Source organism: Electrona antarctica (assembly GCF_951216825.1).
Source record: "Electrona antarctica genome assembly, chromosome: 3".
NCBI classification, from domain to species: Eukaryota; Metazoa; Chordata; class Actinopteri; order Myctophiformes; family Myctophidae; genus Electrona; species Electrona antarctica.
The window spans coordinates 8,213,856-8,234,600 of NC_136808.1; the positions used below are offsets into that span (position 1 = coordinate 8,213,856).

At 41.4% G+C, this 20,745-nt stretch overlaps 1 protein-coding gene across 5 annotated transcripts in view; it reads right to left on the bottom strand.

Moving 5' to 3' along the window:
- Positions 1-981: 981 nt before the first annotated feature.
- The window catches only part of LOC306919926 (katanin p80 WD40 repeat-containing subunit B1-like), a 19,774-nt gene continuing 10 nt past the window's right edge, over positions 982-20,745 (bottom strand). Inside the window, exons 1-20 of one of the 5 annotated variants that reach the window (XM_079496491.1) lie at positions 20,680-20,745; positions 18,805-18,901; positions 18,576-18,706; positions 17,347-17,464; positions 16,840-16,940; positions 16,412-16,453; positions 14,872-14,955; positions 14,008-14,123; positions 13,433-13,504; positions 11,736-11,886; positions 9,488-9,675; positions 8,847-9,016; positions 8,201-8,251; positions 7,994-8,058; positions 7,006-7,248; positions 6,456-6,599; positions 5,348-5,424; positions 5,198-5,272; positions 3,675-3,791; positions 982-2,080 (exon numbers count right to left, since the gene is read on the bottom strand). The exon at positions 20,680-20,745 is cut by the window's right edge and continues 10 nt beyond it. In XM_079496491.1, coding sequence (XP_079352617.1) covers positions 1,945-2,080; positions 3,675-3,791; positions 5,198-5,272; positions 5,348-5,424; positions 6,456-6,599; positions 7,006-7,248; positions 7,994-8,058; positions 8,201-8,251; positions 8,847-9,016; positions 9,488-9,675; positions 11,736-11,886; positions 13,433-13,504; positions 14,008-14,123; positions 14,872-14,955; positions 16,412-16,453; positions 16,840-16,940; positions 17,347-17,464; positions 18,576-18,706; positions 18,805-18,856 — 2,133 coding nt within the window. In that variant the 5' untranslated portion in view covers positions 18,857-18,901; positions 20,680-20,745 and the 3' untranslated portion in view covers positions 982-1,944. Of the gene's footprint in view, positions 2,081-3,674; positions 3,792-5,197; positions 5,273-5,347; positions 5,425-6,455; positions 6,600-7,005; positions 7,249-7,993; positions 8,059-8,200; positions 8,252-8,846; positions 9,017-9,487; positions 9,676-11,735; positions 11,887-13,432; positions 13,505-14,007; positions 14,124-14,871; positions 14,956-16,411; positions 16,454-16,839; positions 16,941-17,346; positions 17,465-18,575; positions 18,707-18,804; positions 18,902-20,116; positions 20,133-20,679 lie in introns of those variants that run through there. The other 4 variants (XM_079496494.1, XM_079496492.1, XM_079496493.1 and 1 more) reach the window with 4 other exon arrangements.

Genomic DNA, 20,745 nt, shown 5'->3' on the forward strand with positions numbered 1-20,745 from the left:
GGCTGGGGGGGGAACTGCAGGGTGCCACATCTATTTCAGGGACTTACCCTCTTGAGTCTCTCTGCTGGAGCAGCCCGCGTGTCTAGGACCCACAACACGGGTAGCCTGTGCACTCAGGATATGTAATCAAAACAGACTGACATCAGCACATCTCTTCTTGACGTCTTAAATCTTGTTTGAAATTACCATCAATTATGTCATAATCATGATGTCATAGACATCTATAGACGATCAATTACTAATCACTGGAGCAATTTTTTTTTTTCTTTTCTTGTCCACATTTGGAGTTACATCATGGCAACCCAAACCTCTACACAAGTAGTCTTGGACTTTAAGTAGACCGTAATGGCATCCACCTATAATGAGCTATGGTTGAACATGCTCTTTTAAGTTTTGGCATCAGTTTATATTTAAATAAGAACCAAAACAAAGGCTATGATTGCATTTCCATCACTGCATAGACTAGAAACCTTCGAGGCCCCTAGCCCCCTCATCTGCCTCCTGACCTAATGGTATTTCAAATATTGTCAAGACAATGTAAAAACTTTGGGTAGGGAAGGGATTGAATTTTCAATCTGGGGGTAGGATTGGAATAACTAGAAAAGTGAGCTCCTCGGTGCCTTCGGCCCTAGACGGCACCCGGCGGAAACCCTGAGGCGAAATGGACATAGTGGCCGAATTTGGTATTTCAGCGCTGGCCCAAACACATGAACGCGCTGGTCCGTTGACTATCATTGATGACACGTGAACGCCGTTTCATACGTGAACGCACGTGAACGCGTGCAATGATAGTCAACGGCAGCGCGTTCATGTGTTTGCGCCCAATCCATCCCAGAAAGCACTCCGTTCCTACCCGGAAGGAGGAGTGAAATCACCTCATGCGCAACTTAATGCAAGTGGATGGGAGGTATCTATTAATATATACTCTGAGCTTCGGCCTAGCGGAGACAATACATGAATAAAGAGCATTGTTAAGCATAGTGGTGATAATTTATTTATTTAAGACATATACAGTATATATATAAAAAAATCTGCAGTGGAGAAAAGAAAAAAAAGTGTCATCAAAACTATAACATCCTATTGACCACACACAGTGTAAGGGTCAAAGTGACCAAATCAGGCAGCTTGTTGGCTTGAAGGCTTCGCGTGATGATCCGGAAGAAGAATTTGGATGGATTCATTGTATGGATTCATCTCAACGTTTGGCCCTTAATATCCACCCTAATGTGTGTTTCAAATGATTGATTGCTCAGTTTAAGGAGTCAGGCACAACACTACATCTGTGGGAGTTCACAGGTTAAGGATTAACCTGTGATGTCATGACATACTTGATTTGGGTTTTTTCTATTAACTTGGTCATTAAGGTCCACAGAATGAGAGGCCTGCTCTGCCGGAAACATTGCGGGAAAAAAGCTATGGACATTTTTGTATACCACACCATATAGACAACCAATATAAGGCAAAATGTCATCATACTTTAAATAGCATGTGACGTGTCAAACTAGGGGGTTTTCATGATTCTGAATCCATTCCAAGCATTAGTTTTGCACGAAAAACACTCCTTAATAAGACTAATGCTTGGAATGGATTCAGAATCATGAAAACCCCCTAGTTTGACATGTCACATGCTACTTAACCAATATAAGGCAAAATGTCATCATACTGGTCTATGGTGTGGTATACAAAAATTGTCCTAACTTTTTTGCGCGATATTTCCCGGCAGAGCAGACTTCTCATTCTGTGGACCTTAATGACCAAATTAATTAAAAAAAAAAAAAAGTATTTCATGACATCACAGGTCCTCTCAAATTCCGGGTGGCTGGCTGGCTCCCCGGCTACCAACATCTCACAATTGGCTGGTCCATGACCAGCATCCCAAAGTGGATGGTGTCAGTAGTCCACCGGAGACAGGAGGAGCTGGAGCTCTTTGAAGGTACTGCCGTGTCAGTAGTCCACCGGAGACAGGAGGAGCTGCAGCTCTTTGAAGGTACTGCCGTGTCGCCCCACCTGGTCAGCCTTGTTCTTCACCACGTTACTTAGATTCTTGAGCTGCTTATGGCAGGCCTTGCATTTCTCATGCCTGAAGAAAAAAGAACCAAACATGTTTTAACCCATTATGACCAGACGTCACTCTGTGGCACGCTATGAGCTTGTAGATCTGCTATTTTTTCAATAGCTAAAGCATAACAATGCTAACACCAAAAGGGGTTCCCACCCAAAATGGGTTAATAGATTTGTCATTTTCCGATTTAAAATGTGATTCTGAATGTGGTGCAAAATACAATAAATTAATAAGTTTAAAACACTAGATTATTAATGAGGAACTTCACACCGAGTCACAAAGACTAGCGACTCTACGAGACCTTGTGGCACTGCTGGTCACACGCCAATCGGCTATTCCTCATTATTTATCTATGTATTGTCTCTGCCAGGCCGATGTTAAGCCTCCAAATGCACTGGCGCTGTTTATCAAGCATCCAAACAAACAAGTCTTCTTTGCCAGCAAAAATCAAATTAAAATTCTACCATTGTTAAGGAAAGGTCTACACAAGGAAGAAATGAAAAACATCTGCACACCATTTGATGCGTGTCTTTTTAGACGTGCGTGTCCTTTTTGACTGTTTATTCAGCCTCCTCTACTACTTAACACAGGGGTTCTCAACCCGTGGGTCGCGACCCCTTGGGGGGGTCGCCAAATTATTTTAGGGGGTCCCCAAATTATTAAAAAAATATATATATATATATTTTCACGATTTTTCAAAAATAGCAGACCTACAAGCTCGTAGCACGCCACTCGGTGGCGCGCTATGAGCTTGTAGATCTGCTATTTTTCAATAGCTAAATTATAACAATGCTTAAAACACCAAAAGGGGTTCCCGCCCAAAATGGTTTAAGGTTATTGTAGCAGTCAATTTATATTGGGGGTCGGGAGGGGGCGGGGAGGGGGTCCCGAGACATTGCCAAAGCATTTCCGGGGGTCCCCGGCCAAAAACGTTGAGAACCCCTGACTTAAAGGGATAGTTCAGATTTTTTGAACTTAAGTTGTATGAAATACTTCCCATTAATATAGTGGTTGCAACTGTATTAATTGCCCGAGTCCTGTGGTGGGAGTTCTGCTCTGGTTTTGGTGAAATATCAAGTAGTTCCGGTCATTTTGTGGGGGGCACTGGGGGCCACGCAGTAAAAGTAAATTAATCCACAAAACTAACGTAATTTGTATTGTTGACCTATTTCTAAAATATTAGTGCAACTTTCGTTCTTTTTTTACCCCTCTATCACACAGAACTATGTTTTTTGTGTCCATATCACTACGCCCAAAAAATAGTTCCATGTGATAGAGGGGTCAAAGTTGAACGAAAGTCGCGCTAATATTTTAGAAATAGGTCAACAATACAAATTACGTTCGTTTTGTGGATTCATCTACTTTTACTGCGTGGCCCCAGTGCCCCCCACAAAATGACCGGAACTACTTAATATTGACCAAAACCAGAGCGGGACTCGGGCAATCAATTAATACAGTTTCAACCACTAATTTAATTATTAAGTATTTCATACAACTTAAGTTCAAAAAATCTGAACTATCCCTTTAAGGTCTACACAAGGATCTATTGTTTTTATATCAGTTTTAGAGAAAGGCGGTATGTTTAGATGAGTGCCAAGCTGGAGATGATCACCTCTCTTCTCGTGTGATGTCCACGCCGACCGATGGTGGTGCTTTGAGTGTGTCTGAGATGAGGGGCCAGAAACGCTTCAAGACCAGCTTCAGAGACAGGTAACCCGTCTGGATATAGCTAGAGATAAACATCAAAACGGGGGTTAGAAAGACCACAATAATAAATGCCATTGTTACGTTCACCCCATTTCTTTCAGTTCATAAGAGAGCAAAATGTATACCGTTCGACAAAACTAAAACTCCACTTCACTGTTTCAAGATTAAGAAAGGGTACAGTCAAATAAAATAATTGAATACAAAGTAAAGTTTCCAGCAGCCATTTTTGAGTGGTGTAAACCACTCCTACAACTGGCTTTTTTGTGCAGAAAAAATGAGCATGGTTGCTATGTTCACCCTGTTGTAATGACGTAATGAAATCACACCCGGGTGAACAGGGTGAACATAGCAACCATGCTCATTTTTTCTGCACAAACAAAGCCAGGTAATGAAATCACACCCGGGTGTGATTTCATTACGTCAGACATGATTTCATTACGTCAGACCTTACACCACTCAGTTCACACGGGTGTGATTTTTTTCTGTACCTTTGGCAAAAAACACTGCTGCTGTATAGACAGTTTTCTTCCATCTACTCTTAGAAAATGGAACCAGTGAATGCACGACTGTTCCTGCTGGATCCCCACTGACCCCACACAGGTGGTTTCATCCACACACTTTCATGTTTTTAGGAGACAACTTTTGGATACATCCGGGTGGCTGGCAGTTGGTTATAAATCTTGGACTTTGAACAGGCCAACTATGCTAGCCATCAACCACTTTAGAGCAGTGTTAGCCAACAATGGAAGAAGGTCATTTCAAAATAATTTCCCAGTACTGTCATTTCATTTTGTGCACCAGTTGTCTTGTACCATCTCTGCTATTCTTGAACTTGAAAACACTACACTTCTCCCTGCGGTCAACAGCTAACCCAAACAAACAGCTGACCAACAAGGGTCATTTTTGTTATTGCTGTCGGTTTGGAACCAATGAAATTCTGACTGTATATATATATATATCTTCAAACATATCGTTGCTATTGGGAGGTAACCTCATAACTCCATTTTTGGGGTTTTAGATTTTTTTTTGTGCATAAATCAGTGCTATTTAACACCCTTTACGCCTGTGTGATGTTTCGAAAAATATTGAACCAATGGAAAGTAGTAAAAAACGCAAGTTGGGACAAAACCTCTTAACTCCATTGGACCCTCAAACTGTCTGCTAAAGCAGCTAACTCCACCACCTCTCCCCCTCTCATGCAAGTCATTGACAATATATAAAGTCACACCAACTTTGATAAGGCAGTATTGCTTAGTTTTCAAAAAGTTCGTAATTTCCTGAAAAATTAACATTTTGGAGTTCCTTCCGACAGCAGAGATATGACACATAGATGTTATTTTTGGAATGCAATGGGCCTGTTTGTGTTGTAGTAGAGTATATTTATTGGCCTCCAGGCGACAATTGCATAACCGTCCCGTCTTTGCTCACCTTTCGTATTTGCTGTGCAGCAGCTTTTCTATCTGTGGAAGGATGGAGGTACATAGGTCCAGTTTCCATAGTGCCCTAAAAGACAGAGAGATTATAGTAGCTAGCATGTGTGTGTGTGTGTGTGTGTGTGTGTGTGTCATGCCCACTCACGGTTTAAGATTTAAAATGTTGAGCACGTCCACAATGATGCACATGTCACCAATGGCTACAGCGGTATCCATAGCCACCTGGAAAACAACCAAGTGGGCAAATAATAGCAACAACAAACTTTGGAACAATAGCATAATAGCAACAACAATGCTGCCAGTGCCCAATGTTCCTCATGTAATGTTGCCTAATAATGTTCCTATTGTATATTTCCTAATGTCATTCATTCATTATTATTTCCCTGAGCGTTTGGAAATTAACACATTGTTATATTTCCAAAACGTCCGGCAGCCAACAGGCTTCTTTTGTTTAAAGTGGGAAATTTGGTATATAGTCTTTTTTATTGGCCTAAAATATTGTCTATGTACATACATTCATGAATCCACTTGCTGACCGGCTGTTAGTATTGGGCAACTTTTTTTTTCTCATTAACATCCTATGGCAGGCAAAATTGTCAAACTTTCCTTATGCTTTAAGTAGCATGTGACATGTCAAACTAGGGGGTTTTCATGATTCTGAATCCATTTCAAGCATTAGTTTTGCGCAAAAAACACTCCTTGGGCTAAAAACGGCCATAGACATCATGACAAATGGGCAAGTGGCTATGGCTGTTTTTAGCCCAAGGAGTGTATTTTGTGCAAAACTAATGCTTGGAATGGATTCAGAATCATGAAAACCCCCTAGTTTATCACATGCTACTTAAAGCAAAAGGAAAGTTTGACATTTTTGCCTGCCATAGGATGTTAATGTTAGGGTCACAAGAAACCCCTATAAAACAAATTGCCCAATACTAACAGCCGGTCAGCAAGTGGATTCATGAATATATGTATATAGACAATATTTTAGGCCAATATAAAAGACTATATACCAAATTTCCCACCCGTTGACTGCTGGACTAGCCCATTAAAACCGGGAAAGCAAGTGTCATTTTAGATTATAGCGTTGGCCATTCAAAAATAGCAGATCTGCAAGCTCAGAGCGTGCGTGCCACGCTGCGAGCTTGTACATCTATTATTTGTTTAAGTGGTTGGTGGTTTCAAGTGTTTGAAAAACCATGTTGAATAATTGAAGAATCTACCTCAGATGGTAAATTGTCTAGTAGCCCATTTACCTTCACGTCTCCGCTGGCCCACGCAGCTCTCACCGTCTCCAAGTTCTTGATCCTGTTGGCCAACATCACACGCATGGTTTCGTGACCTTTAGTCATCTGAGAGAGGACCTCCTCATCGCTCAGGCCAGTGGGACCACGTGAAGACTGCAGAGCGAGAGAGCGAGAGACGCAGAGAGAGAGACAGAGAGAGAGACCCCTTCATAAAATGTGGAAGTAGGAGACAAAGCTTTAAGAGTGTGTACTGGTCATTACCCTTTCTCTTATGGGAATAACAAAATCACACCCGTGTGAAGTGAGGGGCGCTCTTATCATTATACTTGCGATTGGTTGGATACAATTGGTTAAACATTTTTGGCAGACATTTGACCCAATTTCTCCTTTCATTGTCAATGGCAAATATTGAGACGTGTGGGGACAAAAGCTGTATATAGGAGGGCCCTCAATAAACGATGGCAATTGCACAAAAACTAATTTCACACGCTGTTTTACAACTGTAAACTTTGTCAATTCTGATCAATGGTGCAATCGGCATGTTCAGACATTTACTCACTGGTAAGAAATCAGCCACGTTGAGCCCTATGGGCTTGCTCCTGGCAGCCGGGATCAGATTAGGCGGTGCTTTGGGCTTGGCGAGGGAGGCCTGGGGGGGTTCCGAGCGGGGAGCAGGAAAGGCGGAGACCGGGGGAGGAGGTCTCGCCGAGGGGATGGGCCGCGGCGCTGAGGAGACCACCGTGGGTTCAACCCGCTGGACAGGAGTGGACGACGCCATTGGGATGTCCCTCAGATGGCCAGGCTGTGGAGAGATGCATTGAGCAGCAGGCTTTAGACATAGAATGTCTTAAAACACTTTGAGAGCCCACGCAAAACTGCCCAAAAATCACTTTCACCTAGAAATCCATTAACATTTTTTATAATTCAGCTGACTGTGGAGACGCATGCTGGAACTTTTTACTTTGAAATGTTTTATAGTTTCTGAATTATTTAATTTAAACGCCAAATGCATTCTCAATGGCGAAAACACAAACTTTGGCAAAACGTATTAAAAAAAAATCATTTTGATTTTTTGGATTAAAAATAAAATGCAATAAAATTATTATTATTATTATTTTTTTTACAAAGACGTCCACAGACGTCTTGGGCTCTGCCCGTGCGGTAACAAAATGTGTTAAGGGCCTTGTAAACGGGGAGCAAGGAACGCACACGTTGTTGCCAAGTTCAAGAAACTCATGGCTTTCCATGTATCTTGACTTGTGGGTCAGGAAAAAAAAAAAAAGGTATCAAACTTGATGTCTTTATAGCATTAGCATATTTGACAAAGGATATCAGGTATAACATACTGGCTTCACTGGGAAACCACAATGCTCCCAAACAATGTAGATATGGGAATTGTGCACAAAGTGTCACATTTCCAGGAGCGAGTGGAGAGAGTTGGGACTAAGTGCAGGTTAAGGCATGCACTCAATGGGAGTGTGAATACATGTACCATTAAAACCAGTCCACATTATACTGTAAATAAGAATGTGTACCAATACACCCACCTGCTGTTTGTCGGGCATTGGTGTCATAACATCTGACACTTGGCTGGCTCTCACCACAAACCTATCTGTATAGAGAGAAAAATACAAATTTAAACATCTAAAAAAAATGCACTTCTGGATTATTCAAAGTGAATCGATAGTTGCAGGACCTAAATGAAGGAGCTCGTCTCCTACGGAGCACACAGTGTAGAGCTTTGGTTCACTCACCTTCCTCGAGCGGAGCAGGGAAAGGCTCGCTGAACTTGGGAGGGGTGCGAGCTGACGGGAAGAGGAGAGGGATTCAGGAACAAAGTCAACACAATAGTACCACATGCTGGAGTGTTCAATAAACTCCAAGAGTGTCAAGTTGACCCATAAGCACCGACTGTTAAACCCTCTGGCCTTTTTCAGGGATTTAATGTAATTGCTGACACATCCGAAATACCACATACACACCGACTGTTTTGGCTCACAATACTTCGGAATCTTGGAGCGAATGGGAGATTCTGTTAGCGTCGGCATGAAACTCTGAGAAAACATTTGTTCCGGATTGTTATCAGCAAATTCAGTATTTTAGCCGTGATATAAGCGCCCCCCCCCCTCCAGAACAATAATTAATTAATTAATAATTCTACTCTAGTTGGAAGCATTAAGACCCATTTTAACCCTCAATGGCTTCCTTTCTGAAAAATAACGTTATTGTAAAAAGATTAACACGTTTAGATATTGCCATTTACAATGAGAAGCGGACGGGAGCTGGTGCCACGTAGCGTAGGACTACAAAATTACATCGGACTACAATACCGAATTGCTGCAGATTACCGCCCTCAAATAGGCCTCGGAGCAAAATTTAACAAAATATTTTTTTGTTTACACATTTGAGCAGACATACAGATGGCTGCCTTGGGCTGGAAGATTTCCTTGTAGTCCTCTGCATTCTGAATCTCAGCAGTGGACTCCTTCTCCTCCTTCTCGTCCTCGCTGCTGGGGCTGCGGTGCTCGCCTTCTGGGCTCCATCGCTCCTGGCGCGCCTCCTTCACCCTGCTGAATGGCACAGAGGTTGCCAGTAACTCGCTTAGTATTTCCAGCTGCACAATTTGACTTTTAGGTCACCATATTTATGGAAAAAAACACTGATGGCGTCTTTTTGGAACGTTTAGTTTCCTATATACAGCTTTTGTCCCCACAAAATGTCCGCAACACAAACATTAACCCATTTAGGCCAGACCTCAAAATAAAAAAAAATCTAAATCCTCCAGTTTTCTGAAATAAATATTTTCACGATATTTTGGATGACGTCCCAACCAGAAATGACGTCGAATGTTGCCCAACCGGCGCTCCCCGCCTGTGGAGTGATGCGCTCCGTTATGATATCAATAAAGTTCCGTCCTTTTTATTAATCTCCGTCCTGAGCGCCGGGTGTTACCATTTTATAGGACGGAGACCTGTTTATGCCGCGGCTCAGGGTGTTAAGAACACAGTTTACGTAAGGCTTTCTACTTTATGACCTCTGACCTCTGACTGCTGCATGTGGTGGTGGGCCTCTCGTAGCTGCGTCTCAGCGTGGAGCCCTTGGGGGAGGGCTCTGTGATCGGCTGGTTGTCCTGGACATGGCCTTTGGTCTCAGAGCATCCAGACTTCTTTACTCTGGTCAGGTCGACCACATAGGAGGACACGCTGGTCAGCTGGTGAGACACGCCGATCTGAGAATAATAATACAGTGGTGTAAAGTAACAAAGTACTTTTACTTAAGTACTGTACTAACCCATTTTGGGCGGGAACCCCTTTTGGTGTTAGCATTATGTTATGCTTTAGCTATTTTTGAAAAATCGAAGAACGACTGACATAGAAAGATAGCTTTTTCAGAAAACTGTCAGGATTTAGAAGACATTTATGGAATCGTTCCCAGTAGCTGGGTCTGAATTCGTCCAAAATCAACAAGATCGTGCACTTGGTGACAAGTTTTTGATTTTTGGTATGATGGTAGGTATGGTTATAAGGTTTTCAAAAACCATCGCAAACGAGTTGGGAGCGCCCCCTAGTGGTCTGTTTGCAATGAATCTAATATCAAATGGGCCAGTATATGGTTAAAAACCATAATTGATAGAGATTTTCCAATGGATTCTATTAGCATTGGGTGTGCTAAATAACATACTAAAGAATTAGGAAAAAATAACTTCTGGAAAGGCATCATTTTCAAGATGGCGTCCACGGTGGCTGCCAGGAGCTTAAAATGCCTATAAACTGGGATTTAATACATACAAAATCATAACAATTATACTCTTGGTGACAAGTTTTTGATTTTTGGCATGATGTTAGGTTTTCAAAAACCATCGCAAACAAGTCGGGCTCGCCCCCTAGTGGTCTGTTTGCAATTAATCTAATATCAAATGGGACAGTATATGGTTAAAAACTAAAATAATTGATAAAATATATTTTCCAATGGATTATATTAGTATTGGGTATGCTAAATAACACATTAAAATTTTGGGTGAAAATAACTTCTGGAAAGGCATCATTTTCAAGATGGCGTCCACGGTGGCCTCAGTAAGCTTAAAATGCCTATAAACTGGGATTTAATACATACAAAATCATAACAATTATGCACTTTGTGACAAGTTTTAGATATTTGGCATGATGTTAGGTATGGGCATAATGTTTTCAAAAACCATTGCAAACAAGTTGGGCTCGCCCCCTAGTGGTCTGTTTGCAATGAATCCAATGCTGGCCTATTTAACATTGAATTCATTGCAAACAGACCACTAGGGGGTGAGCCCAACTTGTTTGCGATGGTTTTTGAAAACCTCATGCCCATACCCAACACCATGCCAAAAGTCTAAAACTTGTCACCAAGTGCATAATTGTTATGATTTTATATGTATTAAATCCCAGTTTATAGGCATTTTAAGCTTACTGAGGCCACCGTGGACGCCTTATTTTCACCCAAAATGTTTATATGTTATTTAGCATACCCAATACTAATAGAATCCATTGGAAAATCTATTTTATCAATTATTATTATTTTTTACATATTAAATCCAAGCTTTATAGGCATTTTGCAGCTATTGTGGACGCAATCTTGAAAATGATGCCTTTCCAGAAGTTATTTTTTCCTACATTTTTAGTATGTTATTTAGCACACCCAATACTAATATAATCCATTGATTTTTTTCTTTTATCCATTATTATGGTTTTTAACTATATACTGGCCCATTTAATATTAGATTCATTGCAAACGGACCACTAGGGGGCGAGCCCAACTCGTTTGCAATGGTTTTTGAAAACCTTATGCCCATCCCTAACACCATACCAAAAATCAAGAACTTGTCACCAAGTGCATAATTGTTATGATTTTTTATGTATTAAATCCCAGTTTATAGGAATTTTAATCTCCCGGCAGCCATCGTGGACGCCATCTTGAATATGATGCCTTTCCAGAAGTTATTTTTTCCTAATTGTTTTGTATGTTATTTAGCACACCCAACACTAATAGAATCCATTGGAAAATCTTTTATCAATTATTTTGATTTATAACCATATACTGACCCATTTAATATTAGATTCATTGCAAACGGACCACTAGGGGGCGCTCCCAACTTGTTTGCGATGGTTTTTGAAAACCTTATAACCATACCTACCACCATACCAAAAATCAAAAACTTGTCACCAAGTGCACGATTTTAACGAATTCAGACCCAGCTACAGGTCAAAAAGGGTTAACAGTAGTGTTTTTAGGACTGGGGATGAGCCTACAACTACATACCAGCTGGTTGTTGCAGATGGACAAGTCGGCCACCTTTCCCCAGCCCACTGGCACCGCATCAAAGCAGCAGTCTGGCTCCCAACCGTACACATGCAGCGAGTCCACACTCCCACTGTACAGGCAGCAGCCGTCTGGGTTGAACAGAACACACCTGCAAGCACGGAGACATTAGTAGATGAAGAAAATGGTAAAAGGTGCATTTATCCAAGGCGCTTTACATAGATTGTGCATTACATTCGCCCAGTCTCACACATTCATACACAGATGGCGGCGGAAACCATGCAAGGCACCAACCAGACACATCAGGAGCAATTAGGGGTTCAGAGTCTTGCTCAAGGACACTTCGACACCAACTCTGGGGGAGCCTGGGTTGGAACAGGCAACCTTGCGGTTACCATCCACCCACTCTACCCCTGAGCCACCGCCGCCCCTATGAATGTGATGGTCCAAAAAGAACATGTGTTTAAATGGAAAGGAAAAACACCACGACACATGTGACTAAAGCTGGACAAGATATACATCTCTCCAAAGTATTATAACAATACACCACAATTATCTCTTACCGATTGCTCCATTGCTTCCCATTTAGCCTGTCAGTTTTTCACTAGAAAGTGCTGCTTAATATTATCCATTTTGGGCGGGAACCCCTTTTGGTGTTAGCATTATGTTATGCTTTAGCTATTGAAAAATAGCAGATCTACAAGCTCATAGCGCGCCACCGAGTGGCGCGCTACGAGCTTGTAGATCTGCTATTTTTGAAAAATCGAACAACCGACATAGAAACATAGCTTTTTCAGAAAACTGTCAGGATGTAGAAGACATTTTTAGAATCTGATCTCAGGTCAAAATGGGTTAATATTAACATTGCACAACAACAAAAATAAGTTTTTCCTTTGCTTCCTTTCATGTAATTATTCCATGTACTTCCAGTACCGCCAGCTGAACCAATTCATAAACCACTTTCAATCTGCCTTCCCTATTTTGGGCATGTCATCATAAACTCAAAAGCTGCAAGAGTAGCTAGAGGCTGTACTTTTACAACCCAGATTCGGCACAAAGGGACTAAATTATTTTCGCTCCTATGCCACCAAAATGTGGAACGCCCTACCAACAGTCATTAAGACATGCGAATCCCTTGACTCCTTCAAAACCGCTCTCAAAGGGCACCTACTGTACGGACGGCTGCAATTCGAAGCTGGCCTCCGTAAAATCTGAATCCTCCACCCCACCCCTTTTTCCCCTCACTGTATGTTTATGTTCCCTTTTTACCTCCCTTATGATGAATTCCTGTTCTGTTCTTTGACTATATATATATATATATATATATATATATATATATATATAGATATATAGAAGTGTCTATTTGTAAGTCTCTAAATGTTTTGATGAATTGAACAAGGTGGACCCTCTTGTAAACAAGTGCAATGCTTAATTGTCCACTCACAGTTAACAGTCTTTGTATTGAGTTTGTGCTTGAAATGTACTGTAATTCTGCAAACTGTTAATAAATATTTCAATCAATCAAACTCCTCCTTACAATCACCCCATTACCAAAGTGGGTTGAACCAAACAATTGACATCCCTTGCCCAGAAAAGCATAGATAAAAAGTAAATGAACACAAAAAGCCGTTTCATTTACAGTATATCAGGATAACACTTAAGTCACACTGACTCACACTGACTGGCACCATACACACCTGACAGGCCCCGTCTCCCCCGTCGAAGAGCCGATCATGCTGAATTTCTCTAAGTCCCACATCTTGATGGTCCTGTAATATACAAACACAACAGTAGCTATTTAAAAAAACTGCATGGGTAAACTACATACATGTCCTTAACCCATATTGGGCGGGAACCCATTTTGGTGTTTTAAACTAAAGCATTATGTTGTACTTTAGCTATTGAAAAATAGCAGATCGCGTGGCACTCGGTGCCACGCTATGAACTTGTAGGTCTGCTATTTTTGAAAAATCGTGAAAATGTGCCTCAAATCTTTGAATATATATATTACTACATTATATATTACATTATTATTAATTAGTGAACTCAAATCTTTGCTTCTGGGGAGGTCCCTGGAACAACATATTTTCAGATGGGGGGGGGCAGAGGCATATTACATTTATATTTTGGGGTCCTTGACATGAAATATTGAGCACCACTGATTAGAGAAACATAAGGTTTTTCAGAAAACTGTCAGGATTTTGAAGACATTTTTTACATTTCGATGTCAGGCCTAAATGGGTTAAAATACAGATGTGGGTGTCTGTTGTACCTGTCCGAGCTGCCCGATGCCAGCAGGTATTCTGTCGGGTGGAACTGAACAATGTTCACAGGTCCAGTGTGAGCTGTGAACTCTGTGATCACCTTCCCCGCAGTTAGGTCCCAAAGCTAAGAGACATTGTGAAAAGAATAGAAGACAAATGTTGACAAATAAATGTCTTTGTACTTACCGTACTTGGTCATTTAAGATACTAAAGGTTATAACGCAAATTAAAATGTTGGTTGAAACATGCAGATGCTATCTGCTTCTAAGTTCCAACAAGCTTCATTGACTTTCTATTCATGAAACAGAAAAGCCCTTTCTGATTGTATTAAAACAACTTAAACTCACCGATATTGCAGTTGTCAAATCAATCCAGGTTGATGTTGAGTGATTAACATTGAAAAATATGACTGCACAGAGTTTGACAGAAAGTTGCTCATTAACATGACAACGATGGACAAAGTCTTGACAGAGACAAAGGATAACCCGAGCTGTCCGTAGAGTTGCAATATTGGTGAATTTTGTTGTTTAATACAATCAGATAGGATTGCGTTTCATGAATGGGCTGTCAGGGTCAATGGAGATGGTTGCAACTTGCAGACAGTAAGTTAATTGTGGCTAATAAAAGGCTAGAAAATGCTACATTTTAGGCATTTAGCAGGCACTCTTTAGCCAGAGCGACTTACAGTAAGGTAAACGCATACATCAAATGCAGAGAGACAGTGTAGTGCCTCTGTAATCGAGGGCCATAGGTAAACGAAGCTTGGGATAAGACTGCATGGTGGTCAGTGAGCCATGTTAATCGAAATAAATGATTATTATTAATAATAAATCATCGTCATAATAATAGTCTTTGGTGTATAGGTGTGGTACCTTAATGGTGCTGTCATCACTGGCAGATGCCAGCCATTTTCCATCTGGGCTGAACGCCACGCATCTCACCACCTGGGTGTGACCCTGCGGAAAACAATAGAAACACATAAACCCATTCAAGTTGTTCTGGCTTTATCCTCCATGACTGTGTGGCACAAGCCTGTGATTTAACCCAAAGGGGTGGGAACTGGGAAGCTGGATGGGGCATAATTGATTGAAACCTTTATTTATTTTCGAAAAAGCATTGAGGTGCACCCGTTTTAAGCATTATGTTATGCTTTAGCTATTGAAAAATAGCAGAGCTACAAGCTCGTAGCGCGGCACGAGCTTGTAGATCTGCTAAAAGAAAATTAATCGCAAAATGTGGCGCAAATCTTTGAACATATATTCTTTCAGAGCGAATGTTTTTAACTCAAATCTTTGCTTCTGGGGGGGGTCCCTGGAACAACATATTTTCAGATGGGGGTCAGCAGCCAAATACAGATAATTCTGGGGGTCCTTGACATGAAATAGTTTGAAAGCCACTGATATGTCAGTGGTTCTGTAGAAACATGAGGTTTTCAGAAAACCGTCATGATTTACAAGACATTTTAATTTCAACGTCGGGCCTAAATGGGTTAATTTGTAGTGTTTGTTGTAGAGTGTTCCATGAAGTAAGGGCATCAAAGCAGAATGATCCCGCTAGAAGAATATGGTGTTTCGATTTTCATCGATCAAAGCGGCAAATATTTCGGCGTATGCTCCAAAGGTAATAAGACAATCTAGGCAGCATAGAATATTGGATTATATAGCGGGGAATGCGGCTTATGCAGTAGAACTGTTAACACATTGAGAGCCCATGCAAAACTGCCCAAAAATCCATTCACATTTTTTATAATTCAGCTGACTGTGGAGACACATGCTGGAACTTTTTACTTTGAAATGTTTTATAGTTTGAGTTATTTAATTTAAACGCCAAATGCATTCTCAATGGTGAAAACACAAGCTTGGCACCACGTATTAAAAAAAAATCATTGTCTTGATCTTTTTTATTTTTCAAAGACGTCCACAGACGTCTTGGGCTCTGCCCGTGCGGTAATACCAAAGACGTCCACAGACGTCTTGGGCACAAAATGTGGTAAGAAGCTTGAATACTGTATATTATATAGCATACACCCCAAACCTTTGACTCACACAAACCTTGCAGTATGCATTTAACCAGCGAGAGAGCGAGCAAGCAAGCCAGGGAGACAAACTTCAGACAAGCAATTCCAGACATGCACGCACACCCACCAGCAGCAGCTGACTAAACTAGCTGTAGGCCTTTGGCAATTGCTAAAGTGAATAACAGGAAGCCTAGCTAATGACTATAAATGCTGTACCACTTTTAATCAGATCACAAGGCTAAGGAGGCACTTTGTGACACCTGAATGTCTGGAGGTTGTCGGTAGTCCTCGGTTACTTAGCATTTTATATTTGGTCATCTATGCACATGAACTCCTTCAATTCACTACACATCGCAAGGCGCACGCGCACGCACACACACACACACACAGCTTACCTTATACCTAAACACACATCCTTTCCTCCGTAAATCCCACATCTGAAAAAACAAAATGACAATGTTAGGATTCTCTTGATTTACAAAGTTCTTAATGGGTTGCTACAACATAGCTGACCTTTTAACCCCTTCTACTTCCAGATCCCACAGGTCAGCTGACCTGTTGGGTCTCCCAATTGTCCCATGAACTACACTCAGGCTCAGACCATAGACGTGTAAAACGGTACACATGGCAGCGGGCCACCATATTGTGGCGGGAAAATCATAAGGGGCATGAGCAGCAACTTGGAACTGACCTCGAGCGGTTATATTTTATGCAACTCCATTCAGCAAAGACCCAGCGATTGTTTCTAAATTAAGTTCTGAAAGTACAGTAATATTTCCAAAAAGGCACCAACTCCGACACAGACAGACACACACACACACACCTTGATATTTGTGTCCATGGACCCTGACGCCAAGTAATCCCCGAAGGGATGGAAATCCAGGCTGGATATGTTGGCCTTGTGTCCCGCCAGAGTCCGTAAGACTGAAGAAAATAAGAACAAAGAGTGAAACATGTTCAGCTAGTTTTCTGTCCCACCACTATGCCTTGTACTGCTGGTTTTCAAATCTACATGGAACCCATAGTACTATTTCTGGTTTTCTATTATAATTATTGGTGTTACCATTATGTTATGCTTTAGCTATTGAAAAATAGCAGATCTACAAGCTCAACGAGTGGAGCGCTACGAGCTTGTAGGTCTGCTATTTTTGAAAAATCGAACGACTGACATAGAAACATAGCTTTTTCAGAAAACTGTCAGGATGTAGAAGACATTTTTAGAATCTGATCTCAGGTCAAAATGGGTTAAACCTTGTACTGTTGATCTCAACAACCAGGACTACTAGTACTACTGGGGACGGACGGACGGACACACACACACAAGTCTCACTTTTAGCGGCTTCCAAGTCCCAAACGCGCAGGGATCCTGACTGTGACCCTGCGACGACCTGCTCCTCGGATCCTTTGAACTGCACGCACTCTACTGGGTTACTGTGACCGGTCAAACTCTGAGAAGGATTTCCAGAAAAGACAATTAGAAGTGATTGAACTGCAAACAAATCAGAATTATTTTGTGAGCATTCTCTCATTCATATTTATAACATTCCATTTTCAATTCTCCTTTCAGCCATATGAGCACTGTCAAGCCTTTTCTTTATATCTTCCCAGCTTGTCCCTTTTCCCATTTAAAACCTTTTCACACAAGTGTGATGTGGAAATGAGGCACAGATACCATGGTTAAAATGTTCTACATGCAAAGCATTCACACCTGCAGCAATTGATGATGCAGTCACAAGCCAATCAAACCTGATATACCACGCAATATACTTTACTTCTCCAATGTACCATATACTGCATGTTACCTTTATCAGGGTAGGATATAAAAATGTGTAATGTCGCAGCTAAGCCAGAAATTGTGTTTTTTGCCTTGTGTGCGTCTGAGAAGCGGCAAGAGTCCCGACTGATAAGCAAACATTTTTCATACACGCAGACAACGTGCCAAGAGAGACATTCCTCTCCAAGATTTTTTCAAATCGGCCACATAGTGGCGTTCTAGAAGGCCACTTTAGATTTTGGCATATAAGACATTTCCTACTGTTACAGTACATGAAATCGTGGACAAGTTTGTGTCGACCGACACCAGTTTTCGTTTGGGGATTTCCACAGTGGCCACCATTGTTCAAGACACCTGCAACCAGATCTGGGAGCATATGATAGTGCTATGACGCCGGTGCCCAGGGGTAAGAAATTAGGGAACACCGCCCACATGTCCCAGAAGACGTGGAATTTGCCTGCCTGGGCCCACTGAATATGTGGTCATCCCTGAGCCGGCACACTCAGGATCCAGATTCACAAATGATAACGTCATATTCTCCATAGTCCTGGCCCTTGTGAATGCAGACTATAGGTTTCTTGTTGTTGAAGAGGGTGTGTGTGTACAGTATGGCAGCAACAGATTTTAACCTTGTTCCCAAAAATGTCATTTTAGCTGACAAGGAACTTCCTCTCCTCAAGTCATTACATATACATTTAGTCTTAGTCAGTCATCATGGCTTAGTTTATTTAGTTTGTCAGTGAAAAACACATTTAGTCTTAATTTTAGTCAACAAAAACACTGACCATGACACAGTTGGGTTTGCTGACGGAGAAGATGTTGACTCTTCCGTCCTCTCCACCAGTAGCCAGCAGGCGGCCTGAGCTTTTCCCCAGGACCAGACAGGACACATTGCTGGAATGAGCCACAAACTCTTCTGCAAAAAAATATCAAAACAAAACAATAAACACATTTTTATGTCATATATAAAGATGTTTATATATGATATACATCTTATGATGGATGATAACTTACGTAATCGCCAGGACATTTTGGTTGTGGTGGAAGAAGAAGCAACTGCAGCCATGATGGGGACACTTTGGCGGCTGCTATTCCTTTTTCACTATAGTATCTATGGGACAAACATTGATCATCATCCATGAGGCAGCAGGAGACTATGAGCATGATAATCCATGCTAAATAAAGTCTTAAACATGACAGAGCAACAAACAACCACATTTCCCATTAGATACTCTGGGAGCAGGGTAGCCCCTTTCTGGACCCTCGGTTAGATTTTAGCAGTGAGCCCGGTGTCTCTGATGTCATGGACACTGGGCTCACTTACTTCCTGGACTACATCAAGGTTAATTAAATAAGGTTAGGAAGCGAAGACCGTACGGTGGAGGGTGGACTCCATGTTGCTCCATGGAAGGAAATTGAGACCAAGAAGTTGTACATGCCCTAATTTGTGCATGTACAACTTCCTGGTCTCAATTGTGCATGTTTCTTTCCTTCCATGGAGCAACATGGAGTCCACCGTACGGTCTTCGCTTTCTATCCTCATTTAATTAACCTTGGACTACATGTTGTCTCAGTAAAACAGCCCTCTCCCTATCCCCCTATCCACAAGGAACAGTGCACCAAAGCATTATGGGAATTGTAGTCCAGCAAGGAAGTGAGCCCAGTGTCCATGACAGAGACACCGGGCTCACTGCTAAAATATCTTTAAAACCACATATTACACACATAAAGACCCCCAGGAAAGTGTTCTACATCTTCTAAAGGCCATTAACATATATTTGTTAGCAAAAATGGTAAAGTGTCCCTTTAGCAAATCATATTTTGCAAAAACATCTGCATCCTATTGAGTGCTTACTATAACCGATCAGGGACCCTACGGTTAAGCGATGTCCAAACTTCAGAAAACCTTAACCGAGGGTTCCGAAAGGGGCTAGGTAGTACTTATCAGCTGCCATTATTGTTGGCAGCTGTTTAAGAAGCTTCTTAAATAGCTGCCAACAATAATGAATCACATTAGGGCAGTGGCTTTGGACCGGGGGACCACCAGTGGTCCTTGAGGGGGTTCAGGTGGTCCCTCATAATATGATGGAGAGTTGGTAACAAATGGACCCTTAAAAGATCTTTAACTCTTGAGTGTGTAAAATGAAACCAAATGGACCCATGTTTATATAGTTCAGTGCACCAAATATTACAATAAATATATGCAATAAATATGTGCAAATAATCTAAAAATAACAATCAAACGGTGAGCAAACAAAACGTGAATGAATGAAACTATCGAATAAAGTGCATGTGCGGTCAACAAAATGTATCGCTCCCAGCTCACCCTGCCTCCAAGTTCAAACAGCATAAGCCCAGCTGGTACAGATACCTGTATTTATCTATACCGGTGGCCACCCACAGAGACGCTCCCACCAATAATGGAACGTCAATGCGGTGCCCACACCCATCACCAATCAAGTGAAAATAACTAACTAAGCACTCTTTGGCTCCTACAAGAGTTATTTTGATCAACGTTTGCCCTGTTATCTCTCCCCATATGGTACCAACATCAATACAGCATTGGACAAAATCTTATTCAACGACAACAAAATGTTCTTTATTTTGGCCACTTTGGGAGTCTGAGAGGCTAAATCTCATCAAATGGCCTGTTAGCTGGAACGTAGCCCTAGAATGGCTCTTGTTGTTGTTTCATACAGTTAATACAGTGTGAAATACTTTGCAATGTATACACAACAGAGCCATTCTAGGCTAGCTGGAACGTAGCAAACATTGACGACATCTATTTTAAATACCGTAGATAAAATAGTTAAATAGAGACTATATTTAACAGGATTAATGCTTGTCGGAGGGAAGAAAACGTAAAGTAATAATAACGTTGATCCGTACCTGCATTGTTGATGCATTTATGTGTGTGTGGAACAGTAAACAGATTATTGGTGCTGTCAGTCACAA